The sequence below is a fragment of the Rhinopithecus roxellana genome, chromosome 5, assembly GCF_007565055.1.
Source record: "Rhinopithecus roxellana isolate Shanxi Qingling chromosome 5, ASM756505v1, whole genome shotgun sequence".
NCBI classification, from domain to species: Eukaryota; Metazoa; Chordata; class Mammalia; order Primates; family Cercopithecidae; genus Rhinopithecus; species Rhinopithecus roxellana.
The window spans coordinates 63,487,352-63,511,452 of NC_044553.1; the positions used below are offsets into that span (position 1 = coordinate 63,487,352).

Here is a 24,101-nt window from a genome sequence, read left to right on the forward strand (position 1 = left end):
CCGCATCCTGAGGAGGCTGGAGAGTTTTAATGAGGCTTATTCTATCTGCCATAGGCTTTTTGTAGTGGGTGTGACTAGTATGCCTAGGTAGGTGACAGAAGGGGTGCAAAGTTGAACCGTGGCCGGGGTAACCCAATAACCTTGGTCGCCTAGAAAATTTAGAAGTGTAGCAGTGTCTGCAAGGGAGCACTCCCAGGAAGGACTACATAGTAATAGATCTACGTATTGTAGAAGGGTGCTATGGGTTAGGGGGCAGAGGAGGATGTCCTGTGCCAGTGCCTGTCCGAAAAAATGGGGGCTATCTCAGAACCCCTGAGGCAAGACAGTCCAGGTCAACTGGGAAGAAACATGAGTGTCTGGGTCCTCCCATGTGAAGGCAAACAGAAAGTGGCAGTCTGGGTGTAGAGGGATGGTTCTTTACCATCTTTCAGGTCAAGGACAGTGAAATGAGTGGTGTCAGGGGGAACTCGGGAGAGGAGTGTATATGAATTAGGAACAACTGGAAAGGTAGGGATGACTGCCTCATGGATGAGGCGTAGGTCCTGCACGAGGCGATAGGCCCCAGAGCTTTTCCGTACAGGCAGGATAGGAGTATTACATGGTGAGTTGGTGGGAACTAGAATGTGCTGTCGGAGCAGGCGTGTAATGATAGGTTTTAATCCCTGTTGATGTTCAAGGGAGATAGGGAACTGGGGTCTAGAGGGGAACTTGGAAGGGTCTTTTAGCCCGATGCGGACCGGAGTGTGGTGCTGGGCAATGATCAGGGTGGAGGTGTCCCACACCTTAGGGTTAATGGGGACTGGAAACGGGAGTGGGGGGTCAGCCTGGCGGGGTTTGTCAGGTGAGAGGAGGGGGAAGAGGAATGCGAGGTGTGGGCAGGGGTTGGGTCGGAAGTGAACTGAGTCCCCTACCTTGGAGAGGAGATCTCGTCCTAACAAGGGGACTGGGCACGAAGGAATGATAAGAAATGAGTGCGAGAAGACGGAGCCATCCAAGCGGCAAGACAGAGGAGGAGTCTGGCGGTAGGTGGAGGGAGTGCCATGAATTCCCATGACCGTGACAGTGGAGGGGTGGCTGGGGCCACTAAAGGAAGGCAAAACAGAGTAGGTAGCCTCCGTGTCCATAAGGAAGGATATGGACTTACCTGCTACCTGGAGCATAACCCTGGGCTCGGCAAGAGTGAGAGGGGTCCCCGAGTCTGGGCCTCTTCAATCTTCGTCGGTGTCGAGGAGCTGGAAGGCGCCTCCAATACCTGGAGGAGGGTCATCACGTGGAGGTGCAGCAACCATCCTTAGGTCGGGGCAGTCTGACCTCCAGTGGCCCATCTGCCGACAGTTCGGACAGGGGCGAATTGGCTCCTTTGGGTTAGGGCAGTGCCTGGCCCAGTGGCTGTCATTGCCTCACTTGAAGCAGGCACCAGGTGGCGCTCGGGGAGTACCTCCTTTCTGGGAGCTCCTGGAGCCGGCCGGCCGGCCTCAGGGCTGCTACCAAAGCCTGGATTTGGAGTTGTACCTTCTGTTTTAGCCTGGCCTGTCGTTGGGCCTCAGCTGCTTCCTCCCTGGAGTTCTAGACCTTGAAGGCCAGTTTGACTAAGTCCTGGATGGGAGTTTGAGGGCCTTCCTCCGCCTTTAAAAAATTTTTTTTTTGGATATCAGGGGCCGACTGAGAAATGAAATATGAGGCCAAGACAGTTGCTCCTGCAGGGGAGGCAGGGTCAAGGCGGGTGTACTGAATAAGTGCCTCAGTCAGCCGGTTAAGAAAAACAGCCGGATTTTCATCTGCGCCTTGGACTACCTCCTTTAGTTTGTTAAAGTTGACTGATTTGTTAGAGGCTGCCTGCATGCCGGCAAGAAGGCACTGAACCATCATGTCTTGGCAGCAGCGGCCTGCCTGCCCTACCTGGTAGTCCCAGTAGGGCTCAGCCGAGGGCACTGCTTCGGTGCCGACTGGCATGGCAGGGTCAGTTAAATGAACCTGGTTAGCATGCTGCCTGGCTGCCGCTAGGATGCGTTCCTGCTCCTCAGGAGACAGGGTTGAGGTCATAACGACATGAAGGTCGTACCAGGTGAGATCATATGCCTGGCATAGATACCTAAACTCTTTGATATAACCAGTAGGATTGGCCGAAAAGGAGCCTGCACACTCCTCAACCTTAGACAAGTCTGCCAATGAAAACGGCACATGGACCTGGACTACTCCTTCGGCGCCTGCCACCTCTCATAAGGGACACAGGAGGTCGGTCCTGGACCGAGTATGGGCTGAGACAGGCGAGGAAGGGGAGGAGGTGGAGGTAGGTGAGACAGAATCTGTCGGGTTTGGTAAGGGCACAGGACGGGGGGAAGGGTGGGGAGGCGTTGACGAGGATGGGGATAACGGTGGGTCAGGGTAAGGAGGTTGGGCAGGAGACCAGAGGGGTGGCCGGGATAGGGTGTCAGGAGGCTCAGAAAAAGAGGAGGAATCATCCCTCTCCTTGCCCGAGGGAAGAGACTTTGCGAGCAGAACTTGAGCTAACGAGCATTGGGCGCAGAAATCTGGGTGAGAACGCAAGTCCCAAAAGGCCTGAACATAGGGTATCTCGGACCATTTGCCTAGTCTCTTGGAGCAGTTGGTCAGATCTGTGAGAATGTTAAAGTCTAGAGTGCCTTCTGCAGGCCACTGAGACTGATTATCCAATTTATACTGCGGTCATGCTACTGTGCAGAAGAAAATGAGCCGCTTTTGTTTTAGGTCTTGGCTGAGACTTAAAGTCTGGAAATTAGCCAAGAGGCACCTCAGAGGGGATTTTCGGTCTGGTTTGGACTGGGTAGTTCCCATGGTCTTAAGGCGGGCGGTCTGGAGGCAATGGAAGCATCCTCTCACTGCCACGCGGAGTGCGGGGTACGGTGGCTTCCGGGGAGGTTGGACATCTCCTAGTCCTGGGTGCCGAGGTCACAGCTGACCCGGGAGAGGCCCTGACGCGGCCGTGCATTTCGGACAGGGACTCCCGGAGGGAGCCTTCAGGACGGGGGGAAACTTACCCAGCAGTGATCGAATTGAGTCTTAAATTTGGTGAGATGGCTCCAGGCTTGAGGAGGGGATCCTGGCTCGGTGAGAGGAGAGCCTGCCCGACCCGGCAGCGGTCCGGGGAGGAGTCTCCTCCCAGGTTTCGGGACCAAATGTAAAGGCAAACTGAGGCTCGAGCCGAACCGGGAACGAAGACACAAGGCAAATGGCAGTGAGAATAGCTTTTATTAGGGCTTGCGGGGCGAGGTTCCTCGGTCCAAAGGTGTGGGCCGAGGAAGTCGCGCTGAGGGAGGAGGGCAGGGCTTCTTATAGCCTGAGAGGTAGGGAAGCTGGTTGTGCAAACAGGGCCTGGGCGGGGGGTCTTGAAACTACTAGGGCAAGAGTTGAGTAAGGGTCATGAGGAAGGGGTCTTTGGAAACTGTCCACCGAAACTGCTGTTGACGAACTTGTGGCATGCAGGTCATGCAGGAGTGTGACTGCCCAGCCGGAACTGTGACGCATGTAAGTCTGCAGATGTGTACAAGGGTGAAGGGAGTCTTTAACAAAAGGCCTGCTACACGGGGTAACGCCCCCATGTTGGGTCTAGATTCCTGCCTAACAACGGGGTTTCGCCAGGTTGGCCAGGGTGGCCTCGAAATCCTGACTTCTGTTGCCCAGAGTGCTCATGGCTCATCCATACCCTGGGCTCAAGTGATCCTCCCATCTTAGCCTCCAGAGTATGTGGGACTACAGTCACGTGCCACCACGGCCGGCCGGCCTCCTGTATTCTTATATGTATACAGTAACTCACAATTAAAGGGTAAATAAATATGAGATCTAGTCAAGGGTATTGGGAGGACTGGCCTAGAAATTTCTTCTTTCACTAAAGAAAATTTTAACTCTTAAGAAATATTCACAATACAATTGTTATTGTAGTCCGTAAAATCGGTCTTTTTAGTTGCCAAAATTAGAAGTTGCATACAATTACGAGAGTAAAATAGAATTATAAAACGGTACGTTAGGTTTAAGGTTTATGGCCGGGTGCGGCGGCTCACGCACGTTGGGAGGCCGAGGCAGGCGGATCGCTGGAGACCAGGAGAGCAGGACCCAGTCTCTACAACATAAAAATAAAATGTGGGGAGAGGGTGACGTTTTCCAGGTACAGAGGGGAGGTCCGGGCAGAAGCGCAGGGAGAAAGTGTGAATATGCTGAGTGTATTCCGGGAGCAGCAAGTAAGCCGGTGTGACCGGAGGGAAATGGAGGCCTGGATGCCGGACGGTGAGGGTGACTGCGCGAGCGTCCGCCCAAGAAGTCTCCTCGCTTTCCCGCCTTTCCTCAGCCTTCGGCCCCTTCTTGCTTTCCTTTCGCGCTCTGTGCTGACTCCGCCCCTCCGCCGGCGCCCGTGGCCTCGCTCCTGAGGGAAACAGGCCGGGGGTGGGGCCGGCGTGGTCATCTCCGTGCGCGTTCCCTCAGGGCGCCGAGCTGCTGGCGCCGTCTGTCTGACGTCACGGTCACTGACAGCGTGAGCCCGCGGCGGCTGCTGCCATGGTGGCTGGCGGCCGGGTAAGGTTCTGAGTGGATCTCCTGCCAGGCCAGAGCGCCTTCCTGGGCCGCAGGGGAAGACCGGGAGTTTGCAGCCAGTGCGGCGGGTTTGTGGTCTGCAGTGTTGTGAGGTTGAGGTGGGGGTTGAAGGCCCAGAAGCCGGACTCTGTGACCCGGATCGGAGGGTGTGCTGGAGGGGTGGCTATGTCCAGGCTGGGTGAGAGGAGCGGCAGTGGGGCCCAGGGGGCTGGAGGAAGCTTTAGGTTTCAGATTGGGATGCAGGTAGTCAGGAGCTCAGGGTTAGGGCAAGGGGATACCTGCCGGGGTTCTGTCTTGGGGGTGGGTTTACCAGACTCACGAATCTCTCTCTCTCCCTACCTCTGCCCGCCCGCCTGCCTTCCTGCCTGCCTGCTCCCCGTGGCTTCTGCTGGCCGCAGGTGCAGCATGTCTAGACTGGGAGCCCTGGGTGGTGCCCGTGCCGGGCTGGGACTGTTGCTGGGTACCGCCGCCGGCCTTGGATTCCTGTGCCTCCTTTACAGCCAGCGATGGAAACGGACCCAGCGCCATGGCCGCAGCCAGAGCCTTCCCAACTCCCTGGACTATACGCAGACTTCAGAGACCGGACGCCAGGGTAGGAGCCCGTCTCCTGAGACCGCGGTCACTGCAAACTAATGGGCCTGGGGTCTGGGCTACTTTTGGTGGAGATTGTGGGACAGGGCAACGTAGAGAAGCGCCTTAGGGTTTCACTTTTTTGGAAGCTTGTTGAAAAAGCAGTCGTCGGGCCGGGGGCGGTGGCTTACGCCTGTAATCCCAGCATTTTGGGAGGCCTAAGCGGGCGGATCACCTGAGGTCAGGAGTTCAACACCGGCCTGACCAACATTCAACCAGATGTCAACATGGTGAAACCCCGTCTCTACCAAAAATACAAAAATTAGCCGGGCGTGGCGGCGCGGCCTGTAGTCCCAGCTACTGGGGAGGCCGAGGTACGAGAATCGCTTGAACCCAGTAGGCAGAGGTTGCAGTGAGCTGAGGTTTCACCACTGCACTCCAGCCTGGGCGACAGAGTGGGACTCCGTCTCAAAAAAAAAAAAGGCAGTCGTGGTTTTCTCTACTCTTTACCCTGTATTCCCAAGCAAGTATATTTCAAAAAGACTGCTTAGCTTTCACTTTTAGTTCTGGCCACACTAGTGCTATGTGGGTGTTAAAGGCACTTGCTTAGTGTTGGGTGAGGTGTGTAATAAGTAGAGAGAATCCAAAGGAGGGCAAAAAGAATAATCTTGTAGGGATTAAAAGTCTTCAGGCTTATGTATTAAATCATATATTTGAATTTGAAGACAACTTGGAAACTATCTCATTCAAGTTTTTTTTTTTTTTTTTTTTTTAATCCCTCCTATGAGGAAACCAAGATTCAAAAAGATTGTGTAACTTTCCTGAGGCTGTCACAGATTAAGTGGCAAGGTTGGGCCTGTTGGGCCTGGTCTCCTGGTCCAGTGGAGTTTCTACGGCATAGGGCTAGGAGCACGCTTAAGGCAATTGAAGCTGAATGTGGCTGGCAGCCCACACAGCTGAAATGAGTAGTGCAGATTTGTTAATTCGTTTGAGCAAAGGATCTAGGGCTGTTTCAAATTACTACCATATTTGTGCAAGAGGAAGGAGTGTTTTTTTCTTTTCTTTTCTTCCTTTTTTTTTTTTTTTTTAAAATGGAGTCTCGCTCTTTTGCCCAGGCTGGAGTATAGTGACATGATCTTGGCTCACTGCAACTTCCACCTCCCTGGGTTCAAGTGATTCTTATGCCTCAGCCTCCCCAGTAGCCAGGATCACAGGTGTGCGCCACCATGCCCAGCTAATTTTTGTATTTTTAGTAGAGATGAGGTTTCCCCATGTTGGCCAGGCTGGTCTCGAACTCCTGGCCTCGGCCTCCTTAAGTGCTGGGATTACAGGCGTGAGCCACCACACCTGGCCAAGAGGAGCGTTTACATTATCTCACTCCCACGCTAATTGGAAATGAGTGTTTTCTCTGATTGCCAGTGTTAGATGGTTTGGAAAAGTTAGTTCTGGAGGAGTCTTCAAAGAGCTATCACCTTAGATTGCAACTGATTGTCAGCACTTTATAATCTGATGGTAATCTAGTATTGCAGTGTGCTTCCTTCCCTTGTATTTTGTTTGTTTGTAATTGCTTTGCAGTAGTCTTTCTTCTGAGATTAGAAGTGGCCACACTCCCAGAGATCTTTCTTGCTCTACATTCTTGAGCATTATTGGATGTGTGTTGTGGCCTGGCCTAGTTTTTTTTTTTTTTTTTTACCAGATTTCCTTTAAGAAGGGATTTATGCTTGCCATATTGTGGGGTCCTGCCTCTCTGGTTTCCTTTTTGTTTTTGCATTTTTCAGTCCAGTTACCATAGGTGGCTGTCACTTTGCTACCATTTCACTGCTGGAATTTACTCAAACGAGTGAGGCCTAGGGTTGGGTCAGCAGAGCTTAGTAATGGTGTGTTTCTGAGGCGGTTTGGATGGGCTTTTTCTGGTGTACCTCTTCTCTTAGCAACTGCCCCCTTTCTCCTAGTCCTTCTGTGATACACTAAATGAAGTTCTGGGAGAAACTCCCAAGTTTTCCCTACTATTCTTTGTGAAGTGAGAGATCAGAATGTGAGGGAGCTCAGTTTTAGTTTTAGTTTTGCTGTGTGGTTGATATTGACTCCCTGGTATTGGGCACTATACGGTGAGGTAAAGGTTTTTTTTTTTTTACTCTAGCAGGACAGCTGTCCTCCTTCAGATTCCACACTTGGGCAAGCATTTTACATTATCTGTCATGGTGTGCAGCACTCCTGAAGGGCCCTGGTATGGAAGGTTCTTGGAGCAGAGGACTCTTGTTTAGCGATCCCTGGGTAGTTTCTTGGGACTTGTTACCACGACCTGGCTGTGAACGTGTGCTACCTGAGCGTCACTGGGCTTTCTCTTCCAATGGAAAGCAGGTGTTCCTGAATTCTAGGTGTGAGATCTCTTCCCCACTATATTCCTGGGTGTCACTGGCTCCCATTCTCCCTCCTTCAGTGATGCTCTTGCGGGCTGTCCCAGGTGGGGCTGGAGATGCAGTGCTACCCAGCCTTCCACGGGAAGGACAGGAGAAGGTGTTGGACCGCCTCGACTTTGTGCTGACCAGCCTTGTGGCACTGCGGCGAGAGGTGGAGGAGCTGAGGAGCAGCCTGCGAGGACTTGCCGGGGAGATTGTTGGGGAGGTCCGGTGAGTAATGCAGCTTCCTCTCCCGCTTTATCCCTCCCCTGCAGCTTTTTTAGCTGAAGTGTGTTCTGGCCTTTGCTCTCTGTCTCTAAAGAAGAAACCAGTTTTATAGCTTCTAGCCTAATCTGGGTGGAAGCTGTACATTTGGTACCTCGCCTTGCACACACGCCTTGCTGCTTCTGGACTCTCATGGTTGATCTGTTGTAGCAGCTGAAACACTCTGTTTGCCTAATCTAGTCTGTCTGTGTGGTCTGGGCCCAGGGAGCTGCCCTTCTTAACCTCCTGAGGGTTAGAGACCTAGGATTTTCTCTGCTTTTGGCCCTTTAAGGAGGAGCAGTAGTAAGAGGCACCCCATGGTGAGCAGAAAGACAGGCTGGATGGGACCTAATGGTACCCTTCGGGATGGGGCCTGCTTTTCCAGATCCCACATGGATGAGAACCAGAGAGTGACTCGGCGCCGAAGGTTTCCGTTTGTCCGGGAGAGGAGTGACTCCACTGGCTCCAGCTCTGTCTACTTCACAGCCTCCTCGGGAGCCACATTCACAGATGCTGAGAGTGAAGGGGGGTGAGTTGTCTCTCCTGGAGGCAGTTATGGCTACAGCCAGGTGGTGTTTTGTAAAAGTATTATCAATGGAAAATCCAAACCAAGCTGCTGCAAATAATTTTTGGAACAGGTAAGAGTATAATAAATACAGAAGAGTTGAAACGAAAAACCCATCCAATTTATGTCATTCAGACAAATGTAGATGTTAATAGCAGTTATTGCTTACATCTGTTATCTTAGTTTATTACATAGTTATGATATATTATTTGGGCATTTTTCTGTGTTATCACAAGGACTTGATAAGCATTGTTTGACTTTGTTCCTTTCCTTGGGTGGCTGAGCTGTTGTACCGAGATGTCTAAGCACGAAGCATGCTCCTCCCTGGGAGTCACCCTCTTCCCACAGGGGAGCCTTGCCTGTGATCTTTTGCATTTTTACAGGTGGGAGGTGGATATCCTGAGTTCTTAGTGGCCCAGGAGGGCTGACAATAGGCCTTCTGTGGGGCGGGGCAGGGGCAGGAGTCTGGTGGACAGCCTCCTCCAAGTCTGGTCATGCTAAGGGCGTTTTGAGTTTAAACACTAGCACCACTTTGAAACTTTGGTCCCAAGGATAGAGTCTGATGTTGTCACTAGCAGCATCTGCCCTTGTCTGCTGCTAGCTCCGATCATTCAGGTAGCCTGTGTGAGGCCTAGAGGCCGATTTCTCCTTGTCCAGCCTTTTTCTCAAGGGAAAGACTGGTGCAGAGAACAGCCAAGTTTTATGCTGGATCAGAGGAATTAGCTATAAGCAGGCAAATGGAAACTAGAAGTTAAAATCAGTCAGTTAAAACCAGGCACGGTGGTGGCTCATGGTAATCCCAGCACTTTGGTAGGCCGAGACAGGAGGATTGCTTGAGTTCAGGAGCTTGAGACCAGCCTGGGCAAGGCAGCAAGACCATGTCTCTACATAAAATAACTACCTGGGGGAGGCCGAGGCGGGCGGATCACCTGAGGTCAGGAGTTTGAGACCAGTCTGGCCAACATGCCGAAATCCTGTCTCTACTAAAAATACAAAAATTAGCCAGGCGTGGTGGTGCATGCCTGTAATCCCAGCTAATCGGGAGGCTGAGGCAGCAGAATTGCTGGAACCCAGGAGGTGGAGGTTTCAGTGAGCCGAGATCATGCCACTGCACACCAGCCTGGGAGACAAGAGTGAGACTCCATCTCAAAAAAAAAAAAAAAAAGAGCTGGGCATGGTGGCATGGGCCAGTAGTCCCAGCTACTTGGGAGGCTGGGAGTTTGAGGCTGGAGTGAGCCATAATTGTGCCACTGCACTCCAGCCTGGGTGAAAGAGCAAGACCCTGCCTCAAAAAAAAAAAAAAAAAAAAAAAAAATGTAAATACTAGGTGATAGGAATTTTTCAGCTCCATTATAATCACATGCACCCACTGTTATATGCGCAGTCCATTGTTGACTGACACGTCATTATCACCAATGCTGGATTTGATGACTGCTCAGGGGCCTCCAGAAACCTGTGGAGTAGTGGCGAAGAGCTCTGCTCGTCCATGGGGGACTGCTGTTGCCTGTGTTGTCAGATCCCTATTATCTGTATTCTCAAGGACAAGCAGAGGTGGCCTTTTTCTATTCAATTTACCTAAATGGTTCTGGGCCAAGAGATGCTTCCAGAGGTTGTGTTAAAGAGGGGGCAGAAATGAAATTAACATTTGATACATCTGAAGTGAAGAGAGAGACGGAGAAAGTAGTTGACAGTGGGCACTGAGATGTAAAAGAACATCTCTGCAACCCAAGGAAGCAGGCCACTTGGTTGGGGAATTGATATTTGAACTCTGTAAGGAGGTGGAACAGAAGAAGAGGTCACAGCTCTGCCCCAGATCAAACAAAACTTGAGGTCCTTCATGACTGTTTTTTGTTTTGAGACAGGGTCTTACTCTGTTGCCCAGGCTGGAGTTCAGTGGCACCATCACAGCACAGCAGCCTCAACTCCTTGGGCTCAAGTGGTCCTCCTGCCTCAGCCTTCTGAGAGTGGGGACTACAGGCATGTGCCACCATGCCAGCCAAATTTATTTAATCTTTTGTAGAGATGGGGTCTCACTACGTTGCCCAGGCTGGTCTTGAACTCCTGGCCTCAAGCAGTTCTCCCATATTGGCCTCCAAGTGCTGAGATTACAGGCATGAACCATTGCACCTGGTCATCTTTGTGATGATTTAAAGAAGTTGTCCTAGGCCAGCGCGGTAGCTCAGGCCTGTAATTCCAGCACTTTGGGAGGCCGAGGCAGGTGGATCACTTGAGGTCAAGAGTTCAAGACCAGACGACCAACATGGCGAAACCCTGTCTCTACTAAAAATACAAAAATTAGCCAGGCATGTTGGCAGGCACCTGTAATCCCAGCTACTCAGGAGGTGGAGGCAGAAGAATCACTTGAACCCAGGAAGTGGAGGCTGTAGTGTGCCAAGATGGCGCCACTGCACTCCAGCCTAGGTGATAGAGCAGGACTCTGTCTCTAAAAAAAAAAAAAAAAAAAAGGTACTGAGGCCAGGTGTGGAGGCTCACGCCTATAATCCCAGCATTTTGGGAGACCTCACCTGAGGTCAGGAGTTCGAGACCATCCTGGCCAACATGGCGAAACCCTGTCTCTACTAAAAATACAAAAATTAGCTGGGTGTGGTGGTGGGCGCCTGTAATTCCAGCTATTCCGGAGGCAGAGACAGGAGAATCACTTGAACCCAGGAGGTGGAGGTTGCTGTGAGCCAAGATTGCACCACTGCACTCCAGCCTGGGCAACAGAGAAAGACTCCACCTCAAAAAGAAAAGTACAAACCTCTGGGGTCAGTGGGAGCCAGAGCAGTTAACCAGGGACATCTGTGGGACCTTCACTGCTAGGGGTGCTCACTGGGACTCCCAAGGCCACAAGGAGCAGGCCAGGGCTGCCAGACACCTGTGATGGGGCAAGGGGAGGGGTGACTTTCTTAATTATAGCTCCATTAGGCTGTGTCCCATGCCCAGTCCCGTGGCATGAGAGGTGGTGGTGCAACACTCTGTGGTTGAGCTGGCTGCTCTCTAGGGCAGTGGCCGTGGTGAATGATTCTCTGTGCCATCGTCATTGCCATGTAGGTCAAGGGGGAGCTCCAGGAGTCTACAAACTCTGAAATGGCTTTGAACATGTGTCTTGGGGCAAGGAGAGCTGCTTTGAGGGATGAAGGGCTGAGATTTGATGGGCTGCTTGATTTCACTGAAAGCTGTGTTCCCTCTTCCAAATAACTTTGAGGTCTCAGGAGATTGAGGGTGGCAGAGGCAGAATCACTGTGCAGCTCTGTGAGCTTGTTCCCTGGGCATTGTACCAAACACAGCTTGAGTTCCCTGTCAGAACCCAACTTGCCCTAAAACACCAGCTCCTCCAGCAAGCCTTCCCAGGCATCTCAGCCAAGAGAGATTGCCTGCAGCCTCATTGTGAAGGCTCCTTCTTGGGCATTTATGGCCTCATTAAGTTGGGTCTTATCTCAAGGTCAGGGCCCATGTGCCTGGTCATCTTTGAAGACCTCATACTCAGTCTCTAACATGGTTTAGGTAGAGTTAAGAGAAACTTAATTGCCAGGAGGGGAGATGTGCATAACTGAGTCCTTCATTACTGCTTAAGAGTAGAGTGGCAGTCTCCTTGCTCAGAGGGAGCCTTGGGTCTCTGGTCCACTGTGGGAACTCCAGTCCTCCGGAGTGCACAAGACCAAAGGACGTTTTCAAAGGTCCCTGCTAGTCCCTGGCAGATCTCAAAAGCCTCAGGCTATGTTAAAAGGGTCACTCCTCTCTGGTAGATTTCTCCAAGGACTGGTTGGGTTAGTCCGGGAGGTGGAAGGTGAAAGAGAATGGTGTAAATGTGGTAGCCCTTGGCATGTGATTAATCTCTTCTGAGGCCCTAGAAGCTGCCCCAGGCAGTAGGGTTTCAGATTGATGAGGAGAGTGCCTTAAAGTGGGGCTGAGATGCAATTGAAGTCCACTTTTTAAAGTGCCAGCTTCCCTGGAGCCTCCCTGCCTCACAGGGCTCTACCAGCTTTCACTCTATTTGTGGCAGCAAAGCCCCCTGACCTCTCTTCTTGGCTTTATGAGCTAGGCCTTTAGGATCCAGAGGAATGGCAGTATCACAGGTCAGGTCCCAGGGGATTCTGTGCTGATGCCTGGGCTCCAGCAGGGCTAGGTCCCTCCCTAGGGGTACTGGAGGCAGAGAGACTCTTGTTTGGACTCCTGATTGACTGAGGCAGCCCTCAACCCAGCAAGAAATAGGGTCTCCCCCTCTTTCTAGCAAAGGGAGATGATGTGATTCCAGCTTTCCATTCCATTTAAACCATCTATCCATTTTGCCTTTGGGCCTGGCTGGGCAGAGAAGACTGGTTTGATTTTTCTCAGTCTGTGGCAGGTGCAGTTGGGAGTTTCGGTTTCTCTAGGTTGCCTGTGGGTGGTCTCGCTCATCAGTACCCAGGTTGGTTACAAAATCCAATGACACTTACCCTTCTGCCTTTAATTTCTAAAGGTTTTTTTTTTTTTCCCCCCTAATAACTAAAGGGGAAAGATACTTGGATAACCTCTTAAAAAACAAAAATGCGGTTAAGAAAGGTTGTAAATACCTTACAAGTTCTTGTAGTAGGTATGTCTGGGGCCTCTTTTTTAGATGAGGCTGAAGCTCCTCTAAGGATGCTGTCAGCATGGACTGGGCATCCGGTCTGGTTGCTCACTTCCAGAGCCTGCAGAGCCTGCCGCCTTGTGGTTTCTGGACAGGAGGACAGCACTTCTGCCCTGACATTAGGCTATCATGTGTTGACTTTATTTGTAGGTGTGTGTGTCATCTCTCCTTCAATCCTGTTTTGCTCCAGCCACAGGGAGCCTCCTCTCTTTTTTTCTTTTTCTTTTTTTTTTTGGACGGAGTCTCTCTCTGTTGCCCAGGCTGGAGTGCAGTGGCGCGATCTCGGCTCATTGCAAGCTCCGCCTCCCGAGTTCACACTATTCTCCTGCCTCAGCCTCCCGAGTAGCTGGGACTACAGGCGCCCGCCACCACGCCTGGCTAAGTTTTTGTTTTTAGTAGAGATGGGGTTTCACCCTGTTAGCCAGGATGGTCTCAATCTCCTGACCTTGTGATCCGTCCACCTCGGCCTCCCAGAGTGCTGGGATTACAGGCATGAGCCACCGTGCCTGACCTTGTGTTTGCTTCTGACCCCCAGAAGTCCTACCTTTTCCCTTGCTCAGTCCTTATCTATTTTAGGCAATTAGGGAAAACACCCTAATCAACTGCTGGTGGCTGAGATAAGCTGAGAAACTCAGCTTCCTCTTTAGTGGGTGCATCAGGGTTGGGGCTTCTTAGGAGCCACCTGGCATGTAGCAGTCCCCCCCCAAACACCTTTTCAGGGGGTGGTTTGCATCGTCTTCCCCTTCTTGCTTCTGGCTGCAAAATGGTTCCTATGACCTCTTCTCATACCCTTAAGTTCTCAAGGTTACCAAGGGCTACTCCTGTTGTGGTTTAGGTTTGGTTGACTTGGGCCACAGGTTATGTTTGTGGATACGTGTGGCTGCCCATGGTCTGAGGCTGCACCCACCCACGTTGGTTCTGATAAGTGTCTCTGACTCATAAGGCAGAAATGAGCAGGGGCTTCTCACATTTGCCTTGACTGTCACAGGGCCCCAGCTGGTCAGCTACTCTTTCCTTCCTGGATCATTTTCCCAGCCCTTAGTTCCCATAGGAAGCTTTCTCTCAAATAATGATTTCTGCTGGGCATGGTGGTTCATGCCTGTAATACCAGCACTCTGGGAGGCCAAGGTGGGCAGATCACTTGAGGCCAGGGGTTTGAGACCAGTCTGGGCAACATGGCAAAACCCCATCTCTACTAAAAATACAAAAAAATTAGGTGGGAGAGTTGCTTGAACCCAGGAGGTGGAAGTTCGAGTGAGCCAAGATCGAGCCACTGCACTCCAGCCTGGGTGACACAGTGAGCCAAGATCGAGCCACTGCACTCCACCCTGTCTCAAGAAAAGAAAAAAGAAAAAAAATCTGCCCTCAAGAGGTAGGATTGATTGTGATTTGGTGCTTTGGACAATGCCATGAAGAGTGCTGCTTTGGTGGTGAGGGATACAGACCCTAGGGGCTCTGAGCTGAATAATCCTTTTGTCCCTTACATTTCTCTGCCAGTTATACAACAGCCAATGCGGAGTCTGACAATGAGCGGGACTCTGACAAAGAAAGTGAGGACGGGGAAGATGAAGTGAGCTGCGAGACTGTGAAGATGGGAAGAAAGGATTCTCTGGACCTGGAGGAGGAGGCAGCTTCGGGTGTTGTGCCCAGTGTCCTGGAGGCTGGAGGTTCCTCAGGCTTGGAGGATGTGCTGCCTCTCCTGCAGCAGGCCGACGAGCTGCACAGGGGTGATGAGCAAGGCAAGCGGGAGGGCTTCCAGCTGCTGCTCAACAACAAGCTGGCGGTGAGGCTCCAGCTGCCTGCCTGCTTCTCCTTCCCTGCCTCCCTCCATCTACCTGCTCCTGAGCCCTGGGGAATGAAGGCCCATGTGGTTACTGCTCCTATAAGGTGATATGGGACGAGAAATGGTGAGACAGCTGGTTCTGCATCTGTCTCCCAGGTTGCATATCCTCTTCTAAGGAGGCCCAGCATGGACCCTAGGGCCAGGGTACCGCTTGCCCCAGAGCTGCCTCCTCTCTGGGGATGGGGAGTATAGTCCTCTGCCTTCTGTAGAGCTACTGCAGAAAGAACTGTACCTCTCACCTCTAGGGGGAAATGTGGAAAGAACTATTTTTTTTCTTCTCTTGTTTCCCTTGAGGCAGAGTCCAAGCTGCCAGCCCCATTACAAGTGACAACTGTGTAGGTTGTTCACCCACAATTCTCTTCTCAGGTTCACTGACAAAATTTATGCCCGCCCAGGTATAAATGCCCCCCTCCAGAAGTTAGAAGTTTCCCTTTTCCTTTCACACTTTCTTCATGTGTCAGCAAAAGACCTCGTGCCTTATGACATCTTGGAGTTGACCTTTCCTCCCGCCAGTTCTAGGAGGCCACAATGCCCTCTGTGATTGTGCAAGCTACTGGCTAGACAGAGAATGTGTCATACATTAACTGCATGTGGGAAGGGATGACTGGGGGGGAAGACTGCCTGTAGGAGCTGGCCTGATACTGATGATGGTAACATACTAGCTTGGAAATTCAAACCTAGGGTGTGGGGGAAGGCCAGGGCCCCCATTCTCCACAGCTGAGGAAAAAGGGGCCTTACCTGTTTCTGTCTGGTCTTCAGTATGGAAGCCGGCAGGACTTTCTCTGGCGCCTGGCCCGAGCCTACAGTGACATGTGTGAGCTCACTGAGGAGGTGAGCGAGAAGAAGTCATATGCCCTAGATGGTAAGTGCTGACAGCTTCCTGTGGGAAGGTGACTGGTTCAGGGGTGGGGCTGGTCCATCTGCCTGGGGACCTGGGGAACCACCAAGATGCTGTCAGAGCAGTTGTGGCTCAGTTACCCACTAGGGACAAACTCTAGCTCCCAGAGACCCTTGCTTTCTCCTCTGGAGGAAGAGAGCAGTCTTTGTTTATCTGTATATCATGATGATTAGTAACACACGTGCATATGTTTTTAGGAGTACTTGTATCCTATCAGCATTATTTGTTTTCTCACTCTCTAGCCACAGAGGGCAAAACCTTTTTTCTTAACCTGAGGTTTTTTTGCTGCTGCTTGGAAATCTGGTTTCAGTTATGAAGCCTGTGGGGCAGGTGTTCTAAGAATATGGGTAGCTTACACTGGGTGCGGTGGCTCACGCCTATAATCCAGCACTTTGGGAGGCCGAGGTGGGCGGATCACGAGGTCAGGAGATCAAGACCATCCTGGCGAACACAGTGAAACCCCGTCTCTACTAAAAATACAAAAAAATTAGCCAGGCATGGTGGCGGGCACCTGTAGTCCCAGCTACTTGGGAGGCTGAGGCAGAATGGTGTGAACCCGGGAGGCGGAGCTTGCAGTGAGCCGAGATTGCGCCACTGCACTCCAGCCTGAGCAACAGAGTGAGACTCCATCCCAAAAAAAAAAAAAAAAAAAAAAAAAATATATATATATATATATATATATAGCTAGCTTAGAAGACTCTGGAATCCACTTGGCAAGTCTATTGGCAAAGGCTCCACCCTGGAGGATAGGGTGCATCTGACCTGTGCCAGGCTCAGGGCTTGGCCTTGTCTGTCATGAGGTCAGAGGATCCTGGGACTTTAGAGACTGATGTGTCCTACTGAACTCCACACACTGAGTCAGGTACCATCAGTGGGTTTCTAGGTCTGTGGTTCAGTTAATATCTTTTTTTTTTTTTTCAGACAGTCTTTTTCTGTTGCCCAGGCTGGAGTTCAGTGGCCTGATCTCAGCTGACTGCAACCTCCACCTCCTGGGCTCAAGCAATTCTCCTGCCTCAGCCTCCCCAGTAGCTGGGATTACAAACACATGCCACCATACCTGACTAATTCTTATATTTTTAGTAGAGATGGGTTTTCGCCATGTTGGCCAGGCTGGTCTCGAACTCCTGGCCTCAAGTAATCCACCCACCTAGGCCTCCCAAAGTGCTGGGATAACAGGCATAAGCCACTGCGCCTGGCCAGTTAACTATCTAAAACAGATTTGTTTACCTTTCTATTATAAGTACAGCCTTATAAATATTACTGAATCCTTGATAATGTATACTCTAAAAATACCTCAAGGTTAATATTCTAAACATCTGTAGAATTCTGTCGATGGAGAAAGAACAGACCAGTTGAGTAGGATGTCTCTGCAGACCCTCAGAAAAATTCCTGGAAGTATTAACAAAAGATGCTTAATCATGATTACTTTCTCTTCAAAATGTTTCTATTTTCCCTCCTGAATTTCAGGTAAGGATTCCCAATCAGCTTTTGGGCTGATTTTTGGACTTGTCATGTCAACCTTTCCTTTCCCTCTTGATCATTGATCATCTCTTATTAGTGCTAGTGGCCAGCATGAACTGGAAGTGGAGGCAGTGGTTAGAGGGACAGCACTTGGTTGGTCTGGCCTCCTGAGCTTAGCACCCATGGACAAATCTTAACCTGCTGGAGGTCAGATGACTGTGGAATGTCTCTGAAGGTTCTGCTCTGAGATCACAGCCTTTAAGAATTATCCTTACTGGGTATAAAGTTTATTTCATTGTATCTCTAGGAGCTGGACCACCAGGAGGTACTCATTCTGTGGGGTCTCAGGCAATGTCTTGTCTACAACGCTGTCTAGCTTGTCAGCAACTGGTTGTCTCATTGTTATTATTTTCCTAGTGAGACAGTACTTTGAAGTGGGCAGAGAGAAATCCCCAAAGAGGCAGTGTCCCTCATTGGTGGGGCCATATGGTCCTGTTTGGGAAGGATTCCAGCACTTTGGGAGGCTGGGGCAGGTGCATCACCTGAGGTCAGGAGTTCAAGACCAGCCTGGCCAACATGGCGAAACCCATCTCTACTAAAAATACAAAAATTAGCCGAGTGTGGTGGCACACACCTATAATCCCAGCTACTGGGAAGGCTGAGGCAGGAGAATCGCTTGAACCCGGGAGGCGGAGGTTGCAGTCAGCCGAGATCACGCTACTGCACTCCAACCTTGGCAACAGAGTGAGACTCCTGTCTTAAAAAAAAATCCTATGTCGCAGTGTCTTCTCCAGTGCATAGGCATATGATGATCCTTATCTGGCAGTCCATAGGCTCCAGCCTCGATACTGTTTTTTTTTTTCTTTTTTTTTTTTGAGGCTGGAGTGCAGTAGCGCGATCTCCACTCACTGCAAGCTCCGCCTCCCAGGTTCACGCCATTCTCCTGCCTCAGCCTCCCATGTAGCTGGGACTACAGGCGCCTGCCACTGTGCCCAGCTAATTTTTGTATTTTTAGTAGAGACAGAGTTTCACTGTGTTAGCCAGGATGGTCTTGATCTCCTCACCTCGTGATCCGCCCATCTCAGCCTCCCAAAGTGCTGGGATTACAGGCGTGAGCCACTGCGCCCGGCCCAGCCTCGATACTCTTAAGTGACGTTTGTCAGAACTTTCATGTGTATGGGCTTTAATTTCTTTGTTAGAACACTAACCTAGAAAGCTTGGGTTAAGACTAAGTGAAAGTCATCTCTGGTCAGACCTCAGTCCATGTGGTTCTTGTGAAAGAGTTTTGGTCTAGAGCTAATTAATATTCTTGGATTGTGGATCCTTTTAAGACATATATATTTTTTAAGAGATAGGGTCTGGCTGTATTTCCCAGATTGGTCTTGAACTCTTGGTCCCAAGCTATCCTCTCCTTGGCCTCTCAAAGTTCTAGGATTACAGGTGTGAGCCAATGTACCCATCCCCTTTAGAGAATTTTATCAAAGCTGTGATCCCTCTCCCCAGTTACCTAAAATTTTATACAACTTGAGATCCATGGACACCATCCCTCCAGAATAAGGTCTGTTGGGGACAATTTCTGATTGTGTTGGATCCTTTTTTTTTTTTTTTTTTTTTGAGGCAGAATCTCTGTCACCCAGGCTGAGTGCAGTGGTGCAATCTTGGCTCGTTAAAACTTCTGCCTCCCAGGTTCAAGTGATTCTTCTGTCTCAGCCTCTCGAGGAGCTGGGACTACTGGCATGTGCCAACACACCTGGCTAATTTTTGTATTTTTACTAGAGACAGGGTTTCACCATGTTGCTCAAGCTTGTCTCGAACACTTGGTCTCAAGTGATCCACCCATCTCGGCCTTCCAAAGTGCTAGGATTACAGGCATAAGCCATCGTGCCTGGCTGGATCCTTTTATACTTCAAATGCTAAAATCTGCTTCAAGCACATCAGGTGGGCGTTATAAAAAGGTAACTTGGGTTTCTAATGACAGATGGGGAAGCCAAGGTGAAGCAGAAGTCATCCCTGAAGTCCTCCCTTAGAAGCCGTTTGCAGCCTTTTCTGAGACAGTCTCACTCTGTAACCTAGTCTGCAGTGCAGTGGTGCAATCTCGGCTCACTGCAACCTCTGCCTCCTGGGTTCAAGTGATTCTCCTGCCTCAGCCTCCTGAGTAGCTGGGACTACAGGTGCCTGCCACCATGCCCAGCTAATTTTTGCATTTTTGATAGAGATGGGGTTTCACCATGTTGGCCAGGCTGGTCTCCAACTCCTGACCTCAGGTGATCTACCCGCCTCAGCCTCCCAAAGTGCTGGGATTACAGGCGTGAGCCACTGTGCCCGGCTTGTTTGAGGCCTTTTATTCTGCTGAAGTTCACAACTATTTCCAAACAAGTACAAGCTGGGTAGGGATTGATGAGAGCTAAAGCAGTCGTTCTTCCCACAAGCCTTCCTATGAAAGTGTGCGTAAGAGCTGTGTCAACTCTGGATCTACCTTTGTCCTACAGGAAAAGAAGAAGCAGAGGCTGCTCTGGAGAAGGGGGATGAGAGTGCTGACTGTCACCTGTGGTAATAACACCCTGCAGTGTTCTGGGAAGAGCCAGCAAGGGCCAGAGGACAGCTCTTTCTTTTCTCTGCCTGGGCCACAGAGACATTTTCCAAAGGATCCAGGAGAGGGAGCTCTGGCTTGTATTTCCACATGCCTCAGTCTACCCCTAGCCAGAGACAAGGGAAGTTTCTGGTAGGGGAGGTGGCTTGGGGATGAGGCAAGGGGAGAGTACAAGCGTTTTTCTGATGGGGCTTGGAGAAATGAGTAGCTTTGTAAGAGTCATCCTAGCTACAAAACTGGAGTTCTTGGCTGTCAGGAGGCTGGGACAATCTGCAGCTCCCCTATCCTGCACAAGCTCTTCTTTCCACTGTGTGATCCCTGGCTGCTGGTACTTCGGCTTCTTTGCTTGGTTTGCGTGAGGAAAAGTAGATGTGAGCTCACCCCTTCAGAAACATCAGAGGCAAAGTTCTGTCAACTTACCTGGGCCAGGGCGAACTCAAATCCTGGGGTCTGGTTTCAGCACCTGAGTTTTAGTGAAAATGTTCCTTTCCCACTGCCACCCTTGCTTTTCATGTCTCCACCCTCAGACTGTGAGCTAAGTGAGAGGCTGTGTTTCTCCATCTGTTGCTGAAACTTTTGTGTCTGCAAGGGTTCTTCTCAGAGGCCAGGTAACTTGTTTCTTGGGTGTCACTGCTTCTCGGGGCTTCCAAGGATGAATAGCTATTCCTGAGGAATAGCTGTTTGGATTAAACATGGAAATGAGCCTCTAGAAGTGTCTGATACCCTCCAGATACTTAGCATATATATGAAAAAGCAACTTTGGGCTGGTTACTCATCTAATGTCAGCTGTGCTGCTAGGAACAATGCTGGGGGAATGGGGGAGTAAGACTGTTACTGAAGACAGACGATGGGAAGCTGGCTGGTTGGTTCCCTTTGGGAGGGGCGATGTGGGGAAGAGGGCAAATATAGGAGGTCTTTCTTTCTCTGGTTCTGTTGGTTTCCAAGTTAACATTAGAAATTCCTAGAATATCCCCTCCCAATGTGACTATCGTAAGAAATTGCTTCCCAAGTCCCAGTGATACACCTGTATGCTTAAAAGCTAATGAGACCCACTTTTTTGTCTGCCCAGAAGATAAGTAGTATACTTAGGTCTCTTATACTTTCATGCTGATTATTTTGATGCTTTAAGTTTTTATTAATGCCTGTGGCTGTACTCTTTATGAGAGAGGGGAAATCTGGAGATATGGACTGAGAACTTGCATAAATATTCTTAAATGTAAGAGAGATTTACTATGGTGAATCCAGCTTTTTTTAATACCTAGAATACTTTGGAGACTTGTAAGCCTACCATTATCTACTAAAGAATACTAATTGGGGCCAGAGGTCTGTGAAGAGAGGGGATTACGTAGAGATGAAAATTAGGTATTTTTAGCTCTAGTTGAGGGTAGAGCGATAGGGGACAATGCAACTAGGCTGTGGGTGGGGCATCCATTCCTTACAGTGATGGTGCTCAGCCCTTGTCCCTGAGCTTGCTGCTTCCCCCCTAGGTATGCGGTGCTTTGTGGTCAGCTGGCTGAGCATGAGAGCATCCAGAGGCGCATCCAGAGTGGCTTTAGCTTTAAGGTGAGGACAGGCTTTTCCTCCTTCCGTATGCTGGCCTATCCCAGATTCCCTGCTCCTTTCCGACTCCCTGCCAAAAGCTTTTCTACAGCCTCAGTGACTTGCCTCTCTTCTTCTTCTTTTTTTTTTTTTTTTTTTTGAGACAGAGTCTCACTCTGTCACCCAAGCTGGAGTGCAGTGATGTGATCTTGGCTCACTGCTACCTCTTGGGTTCAAGTGATTTTCCTGCCTCAGCCTCCCAAGTAGCTGGGATTACAGGCATGTACCACCATGCCCGGCTAATTTTTGTATTTTTAGTAGAGATGGGGTTTCACCATGTTGGCCAGGACTAGTCTTAAACTCCTGACCTCAGGTGATCCACCTGCCTCAGCCTCCCAAAGTGCAGGGATTACAGGCATGAGCCACCGCATCCAGCCCTTGCCTCTTTTAGCAACTCTGGTGTCTGATGTTAGTTTATATTTACATTTTCCCCTTAGGAGCATGTGGACAAAGCCATTGCTCTCCAGCCAGAAAACCCCATGGCTCACTTTCTTCTTGGCAGGTGGTGCTATCAGGTAAGCTGCATTTCAGCACTTGACTTATTGGTCCTAAATGCCTTCTGTACTGATTTCCTTGCCAGGAAGAACAAGATCCTCAGCCTGGTCTGGTTCAGGTGCCCTTTCCTCTGAATGCTCATATTATTGGTGGTTGGACCCAGCCTCGTTTGACCCTATTTTCAGTATATCCCCAAAGATTAAAAAAAAAAAAAAACTTTTAAAACCTCTTATACACACCTTGATCTTTTGGTGGCAGGTCTCTCATCTGAGCTGGTTAGAAAAAAAAACTGCTACAGCCTTGCTTGAAAGCCCTCTCAGTGCCACTGTGGAAGATGCCCTCCAGAGCTTCCTAAAGGTATCAGAGAGGGGCAGGTGGCAGGCAAAAACACCAGGGTAACCTTTTTTCCTAAGGACATTACTGAGACCCTTAATGGGAGGGGTTTTCCTGGTAGGGGGCAATTTTGTGTTTGCCTGTTCTATGGGAAAATCAGAATCACTTGCACAGCTTATCAAAAATATAGATTTCTTCAGACCCACTCAGTCAGCCACATGGTTGGGGACTAGAAATCTCTTAACAAACTTCAGCCTGATTAGAATATAGGAACCTCTTACTGAAATATCTTTGTCCCTTTTCCCAGGCTGAAGAACTACAGCCAGGATTTTCCAAAGCAGGAAGGGTATATATTTCCAAGGTAAACTCACTTTTCTATTTCAACATAGTTCTGGGAACTCCTGAAAGCACACAGTATCAGTTTTCACTGTTGTCTTTCTTCAGTGCTATAGAGAACTAGGGAAAAACTCTGAAGCTAGGTGGTGGATGAAGTTAGCCCTGGAGCTGCCAGATGTCACGAAGGAGGTAATGCTTTTTAAGTCGGGCAGATCACCTGAGGTCGGGAGTTCAAGGTCAGCCATAGAGAAACCCGTCTCTACTAAAATTACAAAATTAGTTGGGCAAGGTGACGCATCCCTGTAATCCCAGCTACTCAGGAGGCTGAAGCAGGAGAATCGCTTGAATCCAGGAGGTGGAGGTTGCAGTGAGCTGAGATCATGCCACTGCACTCCAGCCTGGGCAACAAGAGCGAAAGTCCATCTCAAAAAAACAAAACTCCTGTCATCACTGAATCATGTGACATTTTTTAGAAAACAGTCTTTCCTAGAGGTCTTATTTCCCTAGGAAAAACAGTCTACCTCTGGGGGAAGAGACAGATTTAATTGGCTCCAGGCTATCCTGGAAAAGTAGGAAAAAGACTGTAGCAGAGCTCAGAAAGGAAGCAAAGGGCCCCTCTTCTCAGGTTCCACTGGTTTGGGAAAATGCTGGTTTAAATATTGAGTCCTAGATTTGTTCTTTGTCTCCCTAGGATTTGGCTCTCCAGAAGGAACTGGAAGAATTGGAAGTCACTTTAGGAGACTAACCACATTTCACTGGCCTTCATGACTTGATGCTACTATTTAAGAGGGGGGAAAAAAAGACTTTTTTCCTTAGAACTTGCTGAGATCAGGAAACCACACAAATCTGACTCCTGGGTCTGACTGCTACCTAGTACCATTCCCCATTAGTTAATTTATTCTAACCTCTAACCTAATCTAGAATTGGGGCAGTACTCGTGGCTTGGGTTTCTGTTATTCTCTCCCTTGAGTAATCTCTTGAAAAAAATCAAGATTCACACCTGCCCCAGGATTACACATGGGTGGAGCCTGCTAGACCTTCCGATTGCTGGTGACGTGGATAAACTTCAAAGCTATAGGAACAAAGCACAGAACTTGTCACTTTAATCTTTTTCACTGACTAATAGGCCTCAATACATAGTCCTAAGATCATACCTTACCTACCAAGGTAAAAGGGATCACAGTAGCCCATAGGCATTGCTTTCTTATCACCTATCATGTGAATTCTACCTGTATTCCTGGGCTGGACCACTTGATGACTTCCAGAGTCCTGTCAGCTTTTGGAATGACAGCAGTGGTATAGGGTTTATGATGCTATAAAACAATGTCTGAAAAGCTGCCTAGAATATATTTTGTTACAGACTTGAAATAAACCAAATTTGATGTTATCAGCTCTTTATTCTTACTTGACACCTTCATAATTGTTTCCACCTACAGAGGCTATTGCAGGCAGGTTATGATTAATGCTCTTTAGAGTATATAAAATACAGGTATCAAGCTTATTTTTAGCCTAAACAAGGCCTATTACAACTAAGCAGGTACTCCCTGCCCCTCTCATGTTCATTCTTAGGGCC

At 49.7% G+C, this 24,101-nt stretch overlaps 1 protein-coding gene across 5 annotated transcripts; it reads left to right on the top strand.

Moving 5' to 3' along the window:
* Positions 1–4,418: 4,418 nt before the first annotated feature.
* RMDN3 (regulator of microtubule dynamics 3) lies at positions 4,419–23,915 on the top strand. 5 transcript variants are annotated; one of them, XM_010388579.2, is made up of 13 exons: positions 4,419–4,631; positions 4,962–5,155; positions 7,574–7,763; positions 8,182–8,325; positions 14,471–14,756; positions 15,576–15,678; positions 19,665–19,725; positions 21,253–21,328; positions 21,802–21,879; positions 22,118–22,216; positions 22,500–22,553; positions 22,637–22,717; positions 23,220–23,915. In XM_010388579.2, the coding sequence occupies exons 2-13, from the start codon at positions 4,969–4,971 to the stop codon at positions 23,271–23,273; spliced, it is 1,413 nt and encodes a 470-aa protein (XP_010386881.1). In that variant the 5' UTR covers positions 4,419–4,631; positions 4,962–4,968; the 3' UTR covers positions 23,274–23,915. The 5 variants fall into 5 exon arrangements, with proteins under 5 accessions (XP_010386881.1, XP_010386872.1, XP_010386864.1 ...); XM_010388570.2 differs by having other exon boundaries at positions 4,419–4,545; XM_010388562.2 differs by having other exon boundaries at positions 4,439–4,661.
* The last annotated feature ends 186 nt before the right edge of the window (positions 23,916–24,101 follow it).

Excerpts from the sequence above, each read along its gene's own strand:
- RMDN3 (XM_010388579.2), top strand. The coding sequence starts at position 4,969 with ATGTCTAGACTGGGAGCCCTGGGTGGTGCCCGTGCCGGGCTGGGACTG. Across the intron at positions 19,726-21,252 it reads AGTGCTGACTGTCACCTGTG|GTATGCGGTGCTTTGTGGTC; the intron begins GTAATAACACCC and ends CTTCCCCCCTAG. Across the intron at positions 22,718-23,219 it reads TGCCAGATGTCACGAAGGAG|GATTTGGCTCTCCAGAAGGA; the intron begins GTAATGCTTTTT and ends TTGTCTCCCTAG.